Source organism: Megalobrama amblycephala, linkage group LG6, assembly GCF_018812025.1.
Source record: "Megalobrama amblycephala isolate DHTTF-2021 linkage group LG6, ASM1881202v1, whole genome shotgun sequence".
Taxonomy (NCBI): Eukaryota; Metazoa; Chordata; class Actinopteri; order Cypriniformes; family Xenocyprididae; genus Megalobrama; species Megalobrama amblycephala.
Window position 1 is genome coordinate 27,860,531 of NC_063049.1, and position 19,601 is coordinate 27,880,131.

The following is a 19,601-nucleotide window of genomic DNA, read 5'->3' on the forward strand; positions in this document are numbered from 1 at the left end:
GATTAATAAACATACTAAATTATGTTTTTTTATGTTTTATTTATTTATTTTTTCAAAATGTAAAAATGCAGAAAGTTTTCTGTAATGGGTAGGTTAATGGGTAGGGTTAAAGTAAGGGGATTAGAATAATAGGGTTAGAATATACAGTTTGTACAGTGTAAAAACCATTACATCTATGGAGAATCCCCACAAAGGAGAGTATGAAAGGTGTGGATGTCTGGGCTGACTGGGTGAAGCTGGTGTGTTAGTGAGAGACACCACTGAGATTTATGCCAGCTTTCCTGTCACATTATTTGTATAGGGTAAAGAATTGAGTTTTTTACAATTCAATTGCGCTTGTTGACAGAGTGCATAATTATTTCTGAAAAACAGCCATCAACCAGTACTTGACCTGCTTACAGCCTCTAAAATAAATAGTGCAGATGTATACTTTCAAATAGCATTGCCAAAGATTAATTTATACCATTAATGCCTCTGATGGAACAGCCTATAAGGATATACTCTGCATATCGTCGCTGCCCGATGAAACTCACGTATGTCCAAAACGGTTACTTTTCAGGAAGTGAAAAAAACACTGTATTTCAAAAGCAGTTGAATGTAGCGTTGTCATACTTGGTACGGCATCTTTACATGTAACCATATTCTTGCCAGTGTAATGATATAATCCACATTTGACCAAAATTGAGTTTAAATGGACATACGTGCATATTTTACAGTAACGGTGGTCGATACGCGTTCTTCCGATCATTAATTAGAATGGCCAAGTCGCGTTTCATATTGACAGATGAATACGTTCAGTTTATTAAATAGCCTACGTCTTAGTTTATTAAATACGCTTAGTTTATTTAATATTAATTATAAATTTATTAAATGTCTCTTGCAAACTATAAAGGGACAATGAATCAATACACTGACATGGTAATGCTAGACAGATACTTTGTTTGCACAGTCCTACCGTAATTTTGTCACTCCTAGACGTACGTCTGGCGTCAGGGGGGAAACGTTTACCTCGATAAAGGAAAGTCATTGTCTCACCAGGCTATGTTTATTTGGCAATGTAACCTCACAGTGTTATTCGGCTATCCAGTGCTGAGCTTCGATGAAACTTCACGAGACCGGCGAGATGCTTCCACAGGGCGGGAGATACGCGGCGTGATTGACAGCTTTGACACCAAATGGATATACGTGAAAATCAGATGACATGATATGTGAAGCATACTGTATACAGAAATGTACCTGGACATTCAATCCGTCGAAAAATCTAAAAATCGGCAAAATGGACATACGTGTTTTTCATCGGACAGCGACGATATACTGCTTATTTATAATTAAAATCGGAATAGAAAATTCCTGAAAAATGTAAAAATGTTGTCTCAGACCACAAAGGTTTAACTGGGTTGTAAATCACTGCAGTAGGAAAAAAGAACAAGTACAAATGAAAGCTTACTTTGAATATCTAATATATCTAATGTCAAAAAAATTATGTGATATGTTTGATATGGGTATGAGATGGACATTATTTATTAATTGCATGAGAAAGGAGCCAATGATTAGCCCATCGGTAATGATATAGGTGACAAAATAAAGATAGCTTCTTGTGTAGAGAGAAAGATCAAGTAGAAAGAGATTTAAAAAAAAAAAAAAATTTAAAGATAGTCCTGGCAAGGGTTAAAGGGGGTTATACAGGATACTCAAGCAGAAATGGAGAATCATTTTTGGTTGAGGAAGGTGAGGGAGATTGATGTGCAAGAAAAGGATATTAAAATTACTGTAATAACAAGACTGAAAAGATAATATCTTTCTAATAGTGGGCAATTTGTTTTCTCTTCCAAACCACTTGAGAAGGAATCAAGAAGTTTGACTGATTAGACACTGGGATTTTTGGAGCCACCTGGTCTGCTGGGCAGCTAGCCATTAAAAAGAACAGTGTTCTGTTGAGGTGAGGGCAGTGAAGTGAGTGATATGGAGAAAAAAGACAGAGAGGGAGGCACAGAGCAACAAGAGTTCAATCAGCTCCTGGAGGAACCCTCAGAGAAACCTTTCATCATTGATACAGCAGAACTCCAATCCACTTACATTCTTTCATTTCCACATTTCCAGCACAGATAGACAGCACTACTCAAAACTACTTCAATATTTCATTATCAATAATACTGTCTCAAGTTTGCACAAAGGAAAATAATAATAGCTGTAAAGAGCCCATGTGAAACTGGTACCAGATATAAAACAGATTTTTGTAAATCTAGTACATTTCCAATATTCTACATTCAGCATTTGAATGCTGAACTGTTAAACATTTGAGTCTCATTACACATTGGGGGCCCTATAATACACCCGGCGCAATGCGACGCAGGGCGCAGCGCAAGTGTGTTTGTTAGTTTGCGTCCGGCGCAGTTCAGTTTGCTATTTTAAGGAGCTGAAAATAGACTGCGCCATAGACCAACTCAAACCTGGTCTAAAGTCTAAAGTCAATGGCGCAATATTTTTTTGTTAGAGCGCTTTGGTAGAAACTGCGCTGCCTCTGGGCGCGTCCACAGTGCGCGTTGACTTTGCTTATTACACACAGGGATGCGCATCACACAAACATGCCAAATATTAAAAACAAAAGGATTACAGTGTAAAAGAATATTATTGTGTAGGCTACATAAATATAAAAATGTAACTTCGTTTAACTTCTAATTAAACGTTTAACTTCGCGCACGAGCAGATTGGTTTCTTCGCTTGAAAAGCGTTCAGCTTTTCCGCCAACAAATTCCGCCATGTAAATAGCATTCCGCCATGGCGCGAGCGCATCTCGCTCTTAAAGGGAATGGGAGATGACACTCTGATTGGTTTATTGAAAGTTACGCCCATTACTCATTAAGAGAATAGGGACAACCCATTTCAAAAATGCACCCCGGCGCACGGACCGTTTTTCCGTCGTTAAAATAGCAAAAGTGGATTTGGACACGCCCTGAGTGCACCTGCGCCGTGCGCTTTACACTTTGCGTTTTTAATCGTTAAAATAGGGCCCTGGATGTGTCTTGTCTTTCGATGCTAAATATTCCATCTGATGTGCAGACTGCTACAAACTTCCATTTCCACTAGCAAAGCTAACCGTGTCAAGACAGCCTCATGTGCTTAATATTTAATGGCTGGGCAATGTAAAAATGGGCGAGAGGGAATGGTGGGCACACCAGCAGAGACTGGAAATTGGAGTAGTATCCTTGCTTTTCAAGAGAACATGTGGATGTAATTTAAACTGCAGGCCAGTAGCCAGTGTGGTATAGTGGTCAGTTAGGGCTCAGATGTACCCAAGGATACTACTGATGCTGAGGCCAATCAGAAATATTTTCATTAGACATGACATATGGTGTTAGACTGTGGGCATATTGCAGGCATTTTTCAAGGAATACATTCTCAAATAGAATGAGATTTTAGAATAGGTTGGTAATAGGTTGGACACACCCACGTTGTCAATCAATCAATCAATCTTTTATTCATTCATTCATTCATTCATTCATTCATTCAATCAATCAATCAATCAATTAATTAATATTAATTTATATATCAAATCAATTTATAATTGTATATGGGTGTGAATCTTTGAATCAATTCATAAATAATTGGTTTCTGTCAATTCAGTTTAAAAATTGGTTTCTATCAATTCAATTTAATCAATACACTGAATTCGATTCAGTGACTGAGCAAAATCACAGCCAAGAAAAAGAGGAATAACTTCGGTCCTTCGAGATTCATGCTGTCTAGACCATATCAATGTCATCATACACTCTTCTTTGCACTACAGCCATTTATTTTACCCTTGGTCTTTTTTTCCTCTTTCATGTGGAGGGCAGCACATGGGAGACTGATAGAGAGGTTCATTTTAAAGTCAAATTGATATAGTAATTCACCTGTTCATGAACAAATGTGAAAAAGGTAAGTTTGCTCAGACTTGACACATGACGTGAAAAGAATGTCTGAGAATATTCTGAAGGACAGGGAATGTTCTGTCCTTCTAACAAAATGCGAAATGCATTACGTCTGCCTTGTTTTTTCAGTGTGTCTACATGATTTGAAAAGTTATTTGCACCTATATTAAAGAGCAAATGCAAGATATTTGTTTTAGGAAGTCTTTTTGTAAGGCACATGAAGATTTTGTTGTACATTTTTACTGTAATGAGCATATTAGTGGACAGATATCTTCAATAATGATCCTTGTGTAAGAGACACTGTGAAAAGAATACTTTCACAATTCTTTCACAGATTTCTGTCCAATTTAGTCTAACAAAACAAGGCCAGCATGTGATCTGTTAGTCAGCAGTACTTATGCTAATATGCTAACTGCCATATAGTTTTTCCTTTTATTGTTGTTGTTGTTGTTGACTTTTTAATTTCAATTATATTATCTGGTTTCATATCTGTTTGAATGAATTTGAAAGATTGATACAGCTATGCTGACAGTTTGTAGATATGATACTCACCAATGTCCCAGGAACCAGGGCTGTTGCTCTCGATCTCACTGCGGCCAATGACGTACCAGACACAGGCCATCCAATGTGCCAGCAAGGCGAACATGGACATGAGTAATGTGAGTACAACTGCGCTGTACTGGGAGTAGCGCTCCAGCTTTTGCAGCAAGCGTAGAAGCCGTAACAATCGAACCGTCTTCAGCAGATGAACTCCAAAGTACTAAACACACATATATTAAATGCATAGAACAAAAGGAAATCACAGTATTAATAATTATTTAAGATGACAAGCCCAGTATCATATGAAATGTGGTGTCCCACAAAGCTCTGTGTGAGACCCATTAAAAACTATATAAACACAAATATATAGATACTGAAGACAGTGAATAAACAGTTGGCCCAAAATTACTTAGAAATGAGAAAAATTAACACTTACCACACTGACATTGAAGGCATACAACAGGTCAAAAGGTAGCGCAGCAATCAGGTCCACAAAGAGCCAAGTGGTGACATAATGCACACAGATAGATCGCGCATCATACACCACCTGGCCTGATGTGCTCACAAATGTGGTGCGAAAGTTTAGCAAAATATCTGTCACAGGGAAACAAAGAAAAAAAAAATGTAGAAAATAGAAGACACAGATATTAATTTATAATTAAAGCACATAAAACTGTATTTTAATCATTACCTTGTTCAATGACAGCTTATATAAGTTTGGTCTGGGTGGTGATTATAATGCTATGTAATGGAAAATGCAATTGCAGCAAATACAGTAGCGCTTAATTGAAGCTCGGTTTAGTAAATGGCTTTAAATGGCACTTTTTTGCAAATTTGAAGATACAAATAGTTTTTCTACATTATGAAACTGTGTTTAATGGGCAGATTCTGTTATTAAACACTAACTGCTCTGAAGCAGTGCTAAAAAGCTTATCCACATACTATGGATTTCTAATATAAAGGTAATGGTTGGCGATATGATGTTTTGTCTAATAGATTTGTATATGAGTATATCCTTACAGATGGGAATCTTTACTAATAAATTAATTTGACAACAGGCCTTCTAAAGAGTTATTTCTAAACTATAAAACATATCTTTAGCATTTGTATTTGCTGAACTGTCCTTAAAGCTACAGTCCGTAACTTTTTTTGTGTTCAAAATGTACAAAATTTATATAATGAGGGAGTACATAATGAATCAATTTTCCAAACCATGTTTTTATCTTATCCTGAATCACTATGGTACACCTATAATACGTGTTTATATTCAGACTATTTTAGACCAGATGGGTTGCCACTGCTGCATGTAGCCCAGTACCTGCTTGACTCATCATAGACGTAAACAGAGAAAAGTGGCTACAATGTTCTTCCACAAGACGCATGCAGTTTTGTTTATTAACCGCTAGAGCACCAAAAGTTAGGGACTGCAGCTTTAAAAATCTTTTCAGTTTTGCTCTCATGTTTTTAAGGCTTTTGAAATGCGAGATGAGTTTTAATGACGTTTGCATAATAACATCTAGAACTTTTTACTAGCTCAGAATAATTAAAAGACGTCTGGCTGTATATTACCTAAATGATATAAAAGACTGTCTGCACAGCACACAAACCTGAACAATAACAGAATTGTGTGTTACAAATCTGGGCACTTCATTAGCAGGCTATGGGATCAAAAGACATTTAATATCGCCCAGGTAACATTACTGAGACAGAAGTACTTTTTTTTTTTTTTTAAACTAAACTAATGACACTACAAAAAGACCACAGCGCTGAAGGTTGAGCCTTACCTAACATAAAAAGGATTTCCACAAGGATGTCGCTCACACTCGGTGGACTTCTAGGGGTCGATGCCTCATCCCGTCCACCGACGACAGTGAAACAGACATTGTAGGGCACAGTAACTGCTACATAAAAGGTCGCTAAGAGGATCAGCCAATCCCAGCCAGCTTTGAAAGTGCCGTAATGGAGAAGAATAAAACGGCTCTTCTGAATGGCTGCCACTTTGTACTCTGGGATGGGCGGCTTCTCGCCAAACATGTTCTAAATAATAGCAATGTACAGATAGTAATGTTTAATGAATTTTTAGTTACATTTTTAATTTTAGTCAATATTACCATAAACAGTATGCTGTGTGCTGCTCAGTCAAAATGAACTAAATAATCCAATACCTTTGAGAAGCAGCAGTAAATTACAGGAACTGACACACTAATGACTTTTTCTCATAACTGAACACAGTTCACTATTTAGCTTTATAAGGTAATTTTTGTATTTTATTCTTCAGTAATACTTGAAATATTCTCAAGTTCAATACAAATGGTGTAAATATTGTACTGCTGAAGTGGGGCAGGCTAGGGGTAAATTAATTTATCTGTTTGTAGCATAAGACCATGTTTTTAAGGACTTACATTGTTGATCTTGAGTTTGCTCTTGTCTTGTTTTTGCAGGTGTCCAGACAGCTGGTAAAGCACAGCTCTACTGCGCCGCCGGTTGGCATTGAAGCCCGGTGGCCGCGTGACCTTGTGCACCTCCAACCCCGTCTCCTCGTCTAAGCAGAGAACAGCCATATATCATTTTAATTGATTTCCTTTCAGAATCATTTTGCTCAACACAAAATAAAATCAAGGTATTCCAGAAAAACAACAAAAAAAAATATCACATGCAGCTTTACTGTGCATCAGTAAAACATGTGCATAGTTTTATGCCATTACTTAACTGAAGTTATTAGAAAGTCTGCCTTACTTTCTTACCCATAATTTTCTGAACAAACAGAACTTGACACTGAAATCACGATTACATTTACCCATTAGCACATGCTGTCTGCTCAATGCAAATTACATTAGCATTCATTAGTTTATCAAGGGTTTGTAAATATGACAAAAGAGTAATGTATCTGATGTAAAACACAGCAACTGAGAGGAAAAAAAAAAACACTTATTCATTTTAACAATTGTGAAACACCATGGGAAATAAACAGACAAATTTATAATGGACAATTAAAGCTTTTAGAAGCTCTTTAAAAAGATGCTAATTTAGTTTATAGTTCAATGGTATCCTCAGTTTGTGCTTGTTCTCCTTCCCTCTCTAAAAGGCTACCAGACTCTCATTCTATCCACTGCACCAGGGGTGTTCAGTGATATTTTGAAAGGTGGCCTGATTCTGTGACATACTGACTTAGTAGCTTGCTTAATTTGCTTTTTAAGCAATAGTTCACCCAAAAATAAAAATTCTGTCATTTTACTTTTATCTCATGCCATTTTCTACCTGTATGATTTGCTTTAGTACATGGAACACAAAAGAGTTTTTTTTTGTTGTTTTCACAAAAAAAAAGAAGAAAAAAAAAAACATATTAAGCTCAAAACAACAACAACAACAAAACACTATATTTTAAACAACTGTAAGTAAATAATGATTTACATTTTAGTTACTCTCAGAAACATATCCGAAAGTTTGGGGTTGGTAATTTTTTTTAATTTTTTTTTTAACGATTGTTTTGGTAAGTCTGTTATGCTGCTCACCAAGGCTGAATTTATTTGATTGAAATAAAAATACTCTAAACACAGTAATATTGTGTTTTCTGTTTTAATATATTGTGCAGCAGTCATTACTCCAATCGTCAGTGTCACATGATCCTTCAGAAATAATTCTAATAAGCTGATTTAGTGCTCAAGAAGCATTTCTTCTTGTTATCCATGTTGCAAACTGTTATGCTGCTAAATTTGTTTGTAGTAACCATGATCAATTTTAACAGAATTCTGTGATGAATATAATGTTCAAAAGAACATTTATTTGAAATACATATTTTTTTGTAAGATGTTAAATGTCTTTACTGTCACTTTTGATCAATTTATGTCTTTGCTGAATAAAATTAGTCCTATTAATTTCAGTAAAAAATCTTACTGACCCCAAACTTTTGAATGGTGTGTATTATCTGTTCTGTTCTGTATTATCTGTCGGAAAGATATTAAAGATATTTGCTCTCTTATCATATGCAAACTAACATGTTCCCGGCAGCCTACCCTTCAATGAAGAGTTGATTTTTATTGATGACTTCAGTTTACATCACTAATTTGGAGAGAACCATCTGTCAGTTTCTTGTAACTTGTTTCTTGTGTTGTCTTACAAATTTTCCAATTTTCCAAAATACTCATCTATCCTTTTACATTTTATTTATTGGCTTTTCCCCTTTTTTATATAAGTCTAATCATGCTTTTTAAAAGAACGTTGGTCTTAGACAACATAATTAATGAAACTCACTTTTTTTTTTTTTTTAATTATTCCAATTATTCACTTTTAATGATTTGACATTAAGGACCAGATATATTACTCTTAGTGCCATTACAATGTTCATCCATCAGCCAAATGAACAGTAACCATGCTTTGGCTCAAGCTCAGGCCACTAAAGGGAGCTTCACACCTCTGTGCCAAGTTTTCTTCCCGGTCCTATCTGTCTTGTGTGCGTGTTTTCATCTCTCTCTTTATCAGTCTACTGCTCTCTCTCTCTCGCTCTCTGGGGAGGAGAGGTGTCAGGATTACAGTAACAGCTAGCACCACATGAGATGCTGCTGGCCTGTATCTAAGCATCAACGACGCATGTTTCAGTAGCCAAGAACGAGTGAGAGGGAATGAGAAACAGAGGATAGATGAGCTTGCTAAGTATGACATTTGATGGACCAGGTGTTTGAGGTGTGTGTGCATATGAATATAAGAGGAAATAAGGGAAAATAGGTGCTGCAGTGTGGCAACCCATAGAAGCAGTAACGTCAAAGCTGTTTCAATATTCTGCATAAACATGAAAGAAAAAGGCTTATATTTATTTCCATGAACTCTTTACTTCCAGGGTTCCTGTGCAAGTACACCCACAACAATACGGGTGCCTCTCGTACATGCATAATAAAGTACTTGTGCAAAAAATGTAACAATACACGTATTCCATAGTTCGTGAATGGTGCAGGCTGTTTCAATTTTGTTTCAACTGGCCCTGTATCAGAGTCATTCTCAGACTCTCCTAGAGAGTCTGCAGGTTCAGATGTCTCAACATTTGCTTCATGATTTCCTGGCTCGTCCAATTCCGGGAAGTCATTACAGAGTTCTTTGCTCATTCTCAGATGTTTTCTGTTCCTCCTCAGTGCGTGTCCACTTTAGTTTCGTACAATCTTTGCTCCACTTATAGCATTTGCCTTTGGCCACCATTGTGTCTGTCCTGTCAGCAGCTGAACTCTTACTTTTTCATTGTATGCAGCTCTTTGAGATCTTTGCCTGCACTGTCATAGTATTGAGCCTGCTTCAACTGTCTATTCTTGTAGTTGCCTGATTTGTTGGATATCAGTCCTGGATGAAGTAAACTCTCATACATTGGTGTTTTAGTGCTTTGACCCATTAGAGCCATTGCCGGGCTTCTATCTACACCCCGAGTTGGTGTTCCAACATTACAAGGTAAGGATCCACCCTGGCTCTTTTGGCTTTAGCCATGAGCCTTTTTACACTTTTTACAGCTGACTCCACTTTTCCATTACTTTGTAGATATCCTGGTTTGGACGTTTTATGTGTAAAGTCCCAAGCTTTGCTGAATTTCTTGAATTCCTCATGTGAATATTGGGGGCCATTGTCTGAAAACTCTATAGCCGCTTTTCCACCATCGGGTAGAACGGTTCTCATTGCGTAATCATTCCATTCCATGCCAATCCAGTCCAGCTGGTACGGTTATGGTTGCATTTTCCACTGTGGGGATGATAACGGCCGCTCTTTGGAATGTAATACAAAAGCGTCCGTCGTTGCCTTGGTAACGCAACAGTTTACTTATGGTATGAGATGTAAATAACGACCGCGTTATGAAGGATGATTAGATATTTCTTTTAATTGTATTATTAATTTGTGTTTACGTCACTCAAATAGAGAAACTAGAAACTGGTAGCCAGGCAACAGACAAGTGACCAATCCTATGTGGCGACATCACTTCACAGATTCTACCAGAATGAAGCACGGTTAGACAATCTTGCCGAGCATTCCGGGCCGAGAACAATTTGTTATCGTGCCGTGCCGTGCCATAGCAGGCTCCAGTGGAAACACAACTGGAACTGTTCCTTACCATTCTATGAACCATTCGGCCCGGAAAAGCGGCTTATGCCTGGAATTCCAAATCTAGCAAAATGTGATTATGTGCTTATGACTTGTTTTTGAAAAAAACAAACCACAACAAAAAAAAAAAAACAGTTTTTGACTGTGTGTTTTCCAAATTATCCACCTCACAAAAGTTGGGATAGTCCATTTTCATTTAACTGGAACAAGTCTGTTCCAATTTTTTCCCAGGGATGAGTTGGTTCTTCATGGGCCCTCAACGTCTCTTTCTGTCATTTTGATACCAAGTCTCACTTGATACCACTGAAGATGCATAAGCATGTGTGTCCTAACCAGGTGTGATGCGATAAGATTCCAGCGACAAGCTATTTGACTGTCCACACTAGATGCAGCGCGACAATGAGAAGTGATAAAATCAATCAAAACCACAGCCAATCAGAAGAGAGTGTGGGCGGGCTCTCTCAGTAAGAGCACAGCAGACACAATGAAATGGGCAAGTACATAGTAAAATTCATAAATATTACACAATTTAAACATCATTTAAAGTACATATAGAGTGACTGAAGTTCACTGAACCAATCTTTGTCATAGAATACACTTGTTTGTTCGCATTGAGTTGACAGACTTTGAACCTTCTTGTGCACATTTATTTTCAAGATCTGAGGTGAATTATCCAGTGTTGTTTTCATTACAGCTAAAAAGCTGGGAACACAGAATGATATTCAAACTCACATTAGACGCTTTTAACATTAAATAAAGCACATAAACACTACCTGATATTATCATTGCCATACTTGGGTTGCTATTCCAGCCACGACGTCACAGAGAAATAGAAACCATTTCTAAAATAGAATACTCGTGTGTCGCCATCGCATCTGGTTAGGACAAAAACTAACATCGATTAACATGGAAACGTCGTGTCTGGTTAGGACACGGTCTTGTTAGGACATGGTGTTATACTCTCCAGTGGTTTGTGGTCTGAATGAACTTGTACCATTCGTCAGTGTGTGAAGTGATGAAACCTTCCATTCCATACACTACTGCCAACAGTTCCTTTTCTATTTTGTGCATAACTTTTCTTAGTTTCTGTTAAAGTTCTGCTGGCATATGCAATGATTTGTCCTTTTTGCATCAGTGCTGCCCCCAAACCACTCTCTGATGCATCACATTGCAATACAAGCTGCTCTGATGGGTCATAATATCATAAGATTGGGGTCTGTGAGAGGACTTCCTTTGTATTTTCAAAGGCTTGTGCCTATCTGACCACTCCCATACCACATCTTTCTGGGTCAGTTTTCATAAAAGTTCTGAGTGCTGAGGCTTGACTACAGAATTCGGCAAGATCCAAGTTCCACCGCTTTTCATCAGTGGGTCTGAGCATCTGTTTAATGGCTAACAGTTTTCCTGGGCCTACCTTTACCCCTTCTGAGGTGAGTAGGTTTTAGTGAGTAGGCCTTTAGTTTTTAGTTTAGTGTAAACGGCCTTTTTTTGAGTAGGCCATTTACATGGCATGTTCTGCACCTGTCCAGCAGCATCCTCATATTGTCATGATCTTTTATTGCCTCCTCATCATTGTCTCCTTTCCCTACAGTCAGTATATCATCCACAATAGGTTTTACACCTGGATTCCTTGCATCAGCTGGTTCAGTTTCCTTTGAAAAATTTCTGGTGCTGGACTAATTCCTATTGGCATCCTTAGCCACCGATAACGTCCCATAGGAGTATCAAACATTGTGAAGAAAACTGGATTTTTCCTTACCACGTGGCAAAATTCATTTCACACGATGGATGGTGTGCTGTCTATGCACTGCTGTCTTCCACCTCCATGCCACAGGGTTGTGTTTTGTCCCCTCTTTGTTTTCCTTGTATACTGATGACTGTCTGAGCATTTTTGAGGGAAGACACGTTGTGATTGTGTCTCTCCTCACTGAGTCAGATGGTGGTCATAGTTCAGTGGTAGATCATTTTATACAATGGTGTGATGCTTCATTTTTAAATATCAATGCTTCTAAAACAAAAGAACTGTCCACTGATATCTGTAAGAACAACTGTTTTGTCTGCTGTCATTAAGGGAAAACAGAAGTGGTCAAGCAATATAAACATTTAAGGACAATACTTGATGGTAAATTAAATTTTGAGGCAAAAACTAATATTATTAGAAGGAAGGCTCTTCAGGGTATTCATTTTGTGAGGAAACTTTGTAGTTTTAATATGGATGTCTCTTTTATGAAAATGTTTTATGCCTGTTTTATTGAATCTTTCTTACGTTTTTCTATTATTTGGTGGTACAGCATCCTCAATTAAAGAAATAAGACTAAGTTGAGTAATACAGTTAAAATATGCAGCAAGATAGTGGGGACCGATTTAAGTAATATTACACAAATGTATGAACAAAGGGTGACTAGGAAGGGCCAGTAAATCCTTTCCACCGTCAGCCATCCATTGTGTTCTGAATGTCAACTGCTTTCCTCAGACGGGAGATTTAAACTCCCTTTGTGTAAATCAAAAAGATATAAGAATTCCTTTATACCTGCTGCGATTGTGTTTTTAAATGACTTATTATAAAATGTGTGTTACTGTGTGTGTTGTGTTGCTGTACATTTCTGTATACTGCTATCTACAAAACTAATTGCCTTTTCAGGACAAGAAAGTAGTAAGTATAATCATCAACAAGTAAGTATAATCATCTTGTAATAAGCCTTGTAGAGCATCCCATACAAGGCTGAAATCATTGCTGTATGTATAAAAGGATAATTTGTCCTTTTGAAACCATTCTCCCTTTGTTATAGAGCACTTTGCTTCTGTACCTTTACTGTATACAGACATTTTTACACACCATGTTCTAAATACAACAACAGTACAACTGTTTTTTCTAAGTGCATTTTGAAAGGTTACCCTCATTACTGAAGGTATCTGAGAGACTGGATCAACAAGCAGAAAAAAAAAAATTATGTAAGAAATTCTAAGAATCAGTGTATTAGTTCTTTAAACCACCAGTACTTAGATGGTTTACTAAAGAAATACAAAGTTCTGGCATGAAACTCTAATGGGCAGGCTATTAGGTCCTTCAATAGGCAGCTCAATGATGTGGCGGCACTTTCTGAGTTTGCTACTAAGATGAGTGAACGGTTTCACGCTCTCACGGCCATACGATTTCATTAATAAGTGTTTATGCTGCTGTGAGGACCGACAGTTGGTTGCACACTGAAGAGTTTAGGAAGTGATATGGGATTCTCTGTTAATTTGCATCGATTGACATAACCATTGCATGGGACAAAGATATTATATACCATAGTAACGCATTAGCATGTAACTCAGACAACAGATGTATAGAAATATAGATTAAAAAATATTTTGAGTTCTATTCAATATCATTCAATTAATCTCACGTAAATCTAAATGTTTCACAGTACATTGCTATTCTTATGGTGCAGACGTTGCTTACACAGCATCTGTATTAAAGCACCCTCGCTAAAAAATATATATAGTTTACAGATATATAGATTTATAGACTATAGTTTAAAAAAATGATAAAATAAATAATCTTAATTATGTCAGATAAAAAGCAAAACATGGTCAGTTCAAAGTGTCTGAATATTTTTTGGTTCCAAATTTTTATAAATTTTACTGGTAGTCCACTGTATGAAGAATTTTTGGGTATAATATGTCACAGTTTACTTTATTTTGCTATCCTCACTTACATAAATGAACTATAGTGTCCTGCACCCATTAGTAAAAATATATCAAAAATATCAAAAATGTCTGAATAATTTTTGTTTTGACTGTGCGCATATATATATATATATATATATATATATATATATATATATATATATATATTAGGGCTGTCAATCGATTAAAAATTTACATACTCTGTGATACATTACATACTCTGTGATTAATTAATCTAAATTAATCGCATACATAATTTTTGCTGTGAAAGTATTAAATATTTCAATTCAAATGAATCAATGCAGGGTGCCCTACCCATGTGATCTGCGAGCCCGATACTGACAATAAAGTACCCGTCACTCTCACTGTAATTCTTTCTTGCCCTCTTTGCAAAAAAAAAAAAAAAAAAGTGATTTTATAGCTTTGTAAGAGAAGATGCTTTTTTGCTAATCCTGAAAAGTATTAAAAAAGTAGCATTTAGAAGTTATATTAACTAATAATATAATTTTCTACCATATACAATTGAATGCACCTAGCTAACAACAACTTGCTTTGTTCTGGTTTCACCTCACTCCAGTCTAAACTAATTGATTTTATAGGTAGGCCTAATTTACTACACATTGTCATTTAAATAACCTGAAAATATTGTGGATTATTAAGGCTAATTTTACTAACCACTCTTGCTAAATGGGGTAAGCACACTTATGTTCACATTTCAGAGTTGTTCGAGTAAATGATTTGTTATAGACCGTGTGGACAGATCAGTTGTTTGTCATGATTCATTAAAATGAATCTGTTCAAATGAGTCATTAGGTCTCGAATCAGACATTAGCGGACGTTGACATGTTGCGTGCGAATCACGACTGTTATTAGGACATCGCAAAAGATTTGTCAAACCTCGTGAAACATGGATTCGCTCTTACGAACTTTTAGCATTGTGTCAGTTGATTTAGATTATTATGTGTGAAGTAGAGAGAGCGCAAAGATGGTGCTTACTTTGAAGACAAAGAAAGCTCGCGCGCATGAGTGAGGAGCTCTGCTCGTTCTGTCTGTCAGCGCAGCAGTCTCCCTCCTTCATTTTACAGTCGAATGGTGGCTAGAACGGCTCCAGGTTCAAAGGTCAATACGGAATGGATTAATCTGCGTTATTTTTTTTAACGCGTTATTTTTTCTCAGATTAATTCATCGAAATTAACGCGTTATTTTGACAGCCCTAATATATATATATATATATTCGGGGGTTTTTTTATTTATTGGTATCAGTAGATATTATTATTGGATGGATATATAATTACTATTATTATGATTGATATTATTATTGTTGATATTGTATTTTTTTTTATTGTTTTATCATGTAAGTAGCAAAACTCACCTCTGTCTGGGCTCTGTTCTTCATCTTGGACTTTCTTGTTGTCTGTTATGTCCTTGTGTGATACTAGAAAAAGCACCACCTCTCCCTTCTCATTCTTAATGGGCACGATATCCAGAAGACACCAGAACTGAGTTCCTGTCACAACAGAATGTCTACAGGGTTAATATCGTCAGAGTTAACATTAAACATGAACATTCAATATTGACACACATTTATTGACAGGCATTTACTGTGACTTACAATTAGACCAGACTTCATTTTTAAAATGTGCCATAGATCCATACGTGGCTTGGTAAAACCTTTTCTGCTTATTGCTTTTAGTCTAAATCAGAACTAGCTTTTGTCAGAGATTGGCTGTACTGCCTTCATTTCCCATGAGCCTCGATCTAGGGCTGCAACAACTAATCAATGAAATCAATAAAGTAAATTGTCAGCAATTAATTTATTTATTGATTAGTTTATCACAGAGAATCCATGTGATGCTTCTCTCTAAGATAATAAATTTAGTCTTTTGACAGTTAAGCACACGTCTTGACTGCTGAGCTCAGAATTCACTGTTGTGTGTCTGTGTTTGTGTGCAGACATGAATGCCTTCTGCAGGTTCTCCAACGTTCTGCAGCTGCTCAACATTATGCCACAGCATCATACCATGCCTCATTAAATCGAGACAGAGGGAAACGGAAAGAAAGAGGTAGAACATGCTTGGCTGGAGGTTGGAGTCCCTAATGATACACAGTTCTGTGTGTTTGTGTGTGTGAATCACCAAGCTCTGTCATTAGGCACAGCTTGAGTCAAGAGAAGTAAATTTCAATGAAAAAAGAATACATTTCATTTAACCAGCATTTAGAGACCATAGGCCATATATTACAATGCGCAATATGTTCAAAACCAAGCACTAAAAATGGCAACATACCAACCTATGAATAAAGCATGTGCCGCTGGCCATAGGTAAATACAATATATTGATTTGTTCCACATGTGGTGAACAGCTAAATTAAACAATGAATGATTAAACAGCAAGTAGTTTGACTGTACAATGGATGCAAGGTTGCTATGATGATAATTGGCCTAAAGGGTCAGCAATCATTCTTAAACCTCACATAAAAGCTAAATTAACTACCATTGTATCTTAAAGCAACTGTGTATTATTTATTGCTGTTTTTAAAGAATGATTTTGAATTTAAGCTGCCCACAGCTTGCAATTAAATGGCAATTTGCGAAACAAACACAACAATAAAATACAACAGGGTTTCACATTCAGTTTAGCAGTTTATTACAGCAAGAACCGAACTATTAAGGTTTTCTTGTGAATTTCATGTGTAGGAATTTCCAACCACCCAAAATCAGTGTTGGGGAAGCTACTTTGAAATCATAGCTTCACTTCATATTTCATATTAATTTTTTATATGTGTTTTACCTGCATTTAGAATTTCGCACTTCTCTGAGTTGTGTTTTACGGTTAACGTAAATGTTCGTAAAATTACTGGATAATATCAAGGTAATGAGCTGCGAGTACCTTTTCCGTTATTTTACAGACATATTTTTTACAGTGTTGCCGAGATACAAGTTGTTAAAGTACATTCAAGTTAGTAGTTAGCTACACTACAAGCTACAAACAAAAATATCTAACGTCTCGGTTACGTATGTAACCCTCGTTCCCTGAAGGAGGGAACGGAGACGTACGTCAGTAGTGACCGACGAATTGGGATATCGCTTAGAGAGCCCTATCATCTTCGTGTAAACTAAAACAAGCCAATGGAATTGGCGTGCGATATTTGCATAATGCGCACCGCCCCCGACAGGTGTATATAAATAGGGAAAGCGGATGCAATCGCACTCTGTTTTTCGCTGAGGAGACAACTGGTGTCCGCACTACAGCGAGGGTACAGAAACTGTGGCGACGGGACGTACGTCTCCGTTCCCTCCTTCAGGGAACGAGGGTTACATACGTAACCGAGACGTTCCCTTTCAGTCGGTCACGTTCGACGTACGTCAGTAGTGACCGACGAATTGGGATCCCAACTAAAACGCCACAGTTACGAAACCCCTTCCAGTGCCCAGCGCAAGCTCAGCCGCCCATAGCACCGGCTGACGGTGAAGGGGGCGAGCTTACACCGAGAGAGTCTACTGCTGTCTAACCAATACCCACTAAAGTAAACTAGACTACACTGGGGAAGCGAACCCGTGAGGGACGCTGCGGAGACCACTACCTACCCAATGGGGGAGGAGTTTACGTGGGAATACACATATGGACTGGCCCGGGGGGCAGTACGCATATGGAGTCCCTGGGATGGCTCCACCTGGTTAGGGGGAGACTCATCTGACAGGTGACAGCAGAGCTGGCTCTGCTAAGGGAAAGACACGGACTCGGCCCGTAGGGAGTTTTAAACCGTGGAAAATACACATATGGGACCGCTCACGTAGAGGGGTCACGACATATGGGCCCCAGCCAACAGACAGCGTCAGCGACGGATGTAGGCCTGGCATCAGACACTCCGCAATGTCCGAGCCGAAGGGGGAGGCGGAGGAGCTCGACAGGGTTCGCCAAGCGGGGAACACGACTGGAGAGAAGTATGCACGTATCCGGCCAGTGGCGGGAATGGCATTGCAAGCCGACACTTAGAGTGGGTACAGCACGTCTACCGACTAGTGGATGCGAGTACACGTGAAGATACCGGCTCTACACGTAGGCTATAAAACCTAGCGAACGTGTTGGGTGTCGCCCAGCCCGCAGCTCTACAAATATCTGTCAGCGAGGCGCCATGAGCCAGCGCCCAGGAAGAGGCCACCCCTCTGGTGGAGTGGGCTCTCAACCCGAGCGGGCAAGGCACGCCCTGGGATTCATACGCCAAGGCGATGGCATCCACTATCCAGTGGGCCATCCTCTGCTTGGAGACAGCCTTTCCCTTCTGCTGGCCTCCGTAACAGATGAAGAGCTGATCTGAGGTCCTGAAGCTTCGCGTTCTATCCACGTAAACGCGCAGAGCGCGGACGGGACAGAGCAAAGCTAGGGCTGGGTCTGCCTCCTCCGAGGGCAGCGCTTGCAGGTTCACTACCTGATCTCTGAAGGGAGTGGTAGGAACCTTGGGCACGTATCCAGGCCGGGGTCTCAGAATAACGTGAGAATCACCGGGCCCGAATTCTAGGCACGTTTCGTCGACCGAAAATGCATGCAGATCCCCTACCCTCTTCAGGGAAGCCAATGCAACCAGAAGAACCGTCTTAAGAGACATTAGTTTCAGGTCGACTGATTGCAAAGGCTCAAAGGGATGACCCCGGAGAGCTGTGAGAACCAGGGTCAAATCCCAAGAGGGTACGGAGGAAGGGCGAGGAGGATTTAATCTCCTCGCTCCCCTCAGGAATCTGACGATCAGATCGTGTTTCCCCAGGGACTTACCCTCAACTGCGTGGTGATGTGCGGCGATAGCGGCAACATACACCTTCAGGGTGGAGGGAGACAGCCTTCGCTCCAACCCATTCTTGCAGGAAAGGAAAGCACAGGATCCGACCGAACATGATCGGGGGTCCTCTCGGCGAGAGGCGCACCATTCGACGAACAGGTTCCACTTCAACGCATAGAGACTCCTAGTGGAAGGAGCTCTAGCGGAAGTGATGGTGTCTACGAACCGCTTGCGGGAGATCACTCAGAACCTCCGCATCCCGTCCAGGGACCACACGTGGAGGTTCCATAGATCGGGACGCGGGTGCCACAGGGTGCCCCGTCTCTGAGTCAGGAGGGTCCTTCCTCAGAGGAATCGGCCAGGGAGATGGCTGTCGCGAGGAGAATGAGGTCTGAGAACCAGGTCCGAGTGGGCCAATACGGAGCCACTAACAGAACCTGCTCCCCGTCCTCCCTGACCTTGCACATGGAGTTGTGCGAGAAGGCTCACTGGGGGAGAACGCATATTTGCGCAGACCCGGGGGCCAGCTGTGTGCCAGGGCATCCGTGCCGAGCGTGCCGCCGGTCAGGGAATAAAACCACTGGCAGTGGGCAGTTTCCGGGGAGGCAAACAGGTCTACCTGGGCCTCGCCGA

At 39.1% G+C, this 19,601-nt stretch overlaps 1 protein-coding gene across 2 annotated transcripts in view; it reads right to left on the reverse strand.

The window, feature by feature from the left end:
• Window positions 1-19,601, reverse strand: part of kcnh3 (potassium voltage-gated channel, subfamily H (eag-related), member 3) — a 146,658-nt gene that overhangs the window by 31,266 nt on the left and 95,791 nt on the right. For both annotated transcript variants that reach the window (XM_048193652.1, XM_048193653.1), the window contains exons 3-7: window positions 15,568-15,702; window positions 6,854-6,993; window positions 6,236-6,488; window positions 4,888-5,045; window positions 4,464-4,671 (exon numbers count right to left, since the gene is read on the reverse strand). In XM_048193652.1, the coding sequence (XP_048049609.1) occupies window positions 4,464-4,671; window positions 4,888-5,045; window positions 6,236-6,488; window positions 6,854-6,993; window positions 15,568-15,702 (894 nt within the window). The remainder of the gene's footprint in view (window positions 1-4,463; window positions 4,672-4,887; window positions 5,046-6,235; window positions 6,489-6,853; window positions 6,994-15,567; window positions 15,703-19,601) is intronic.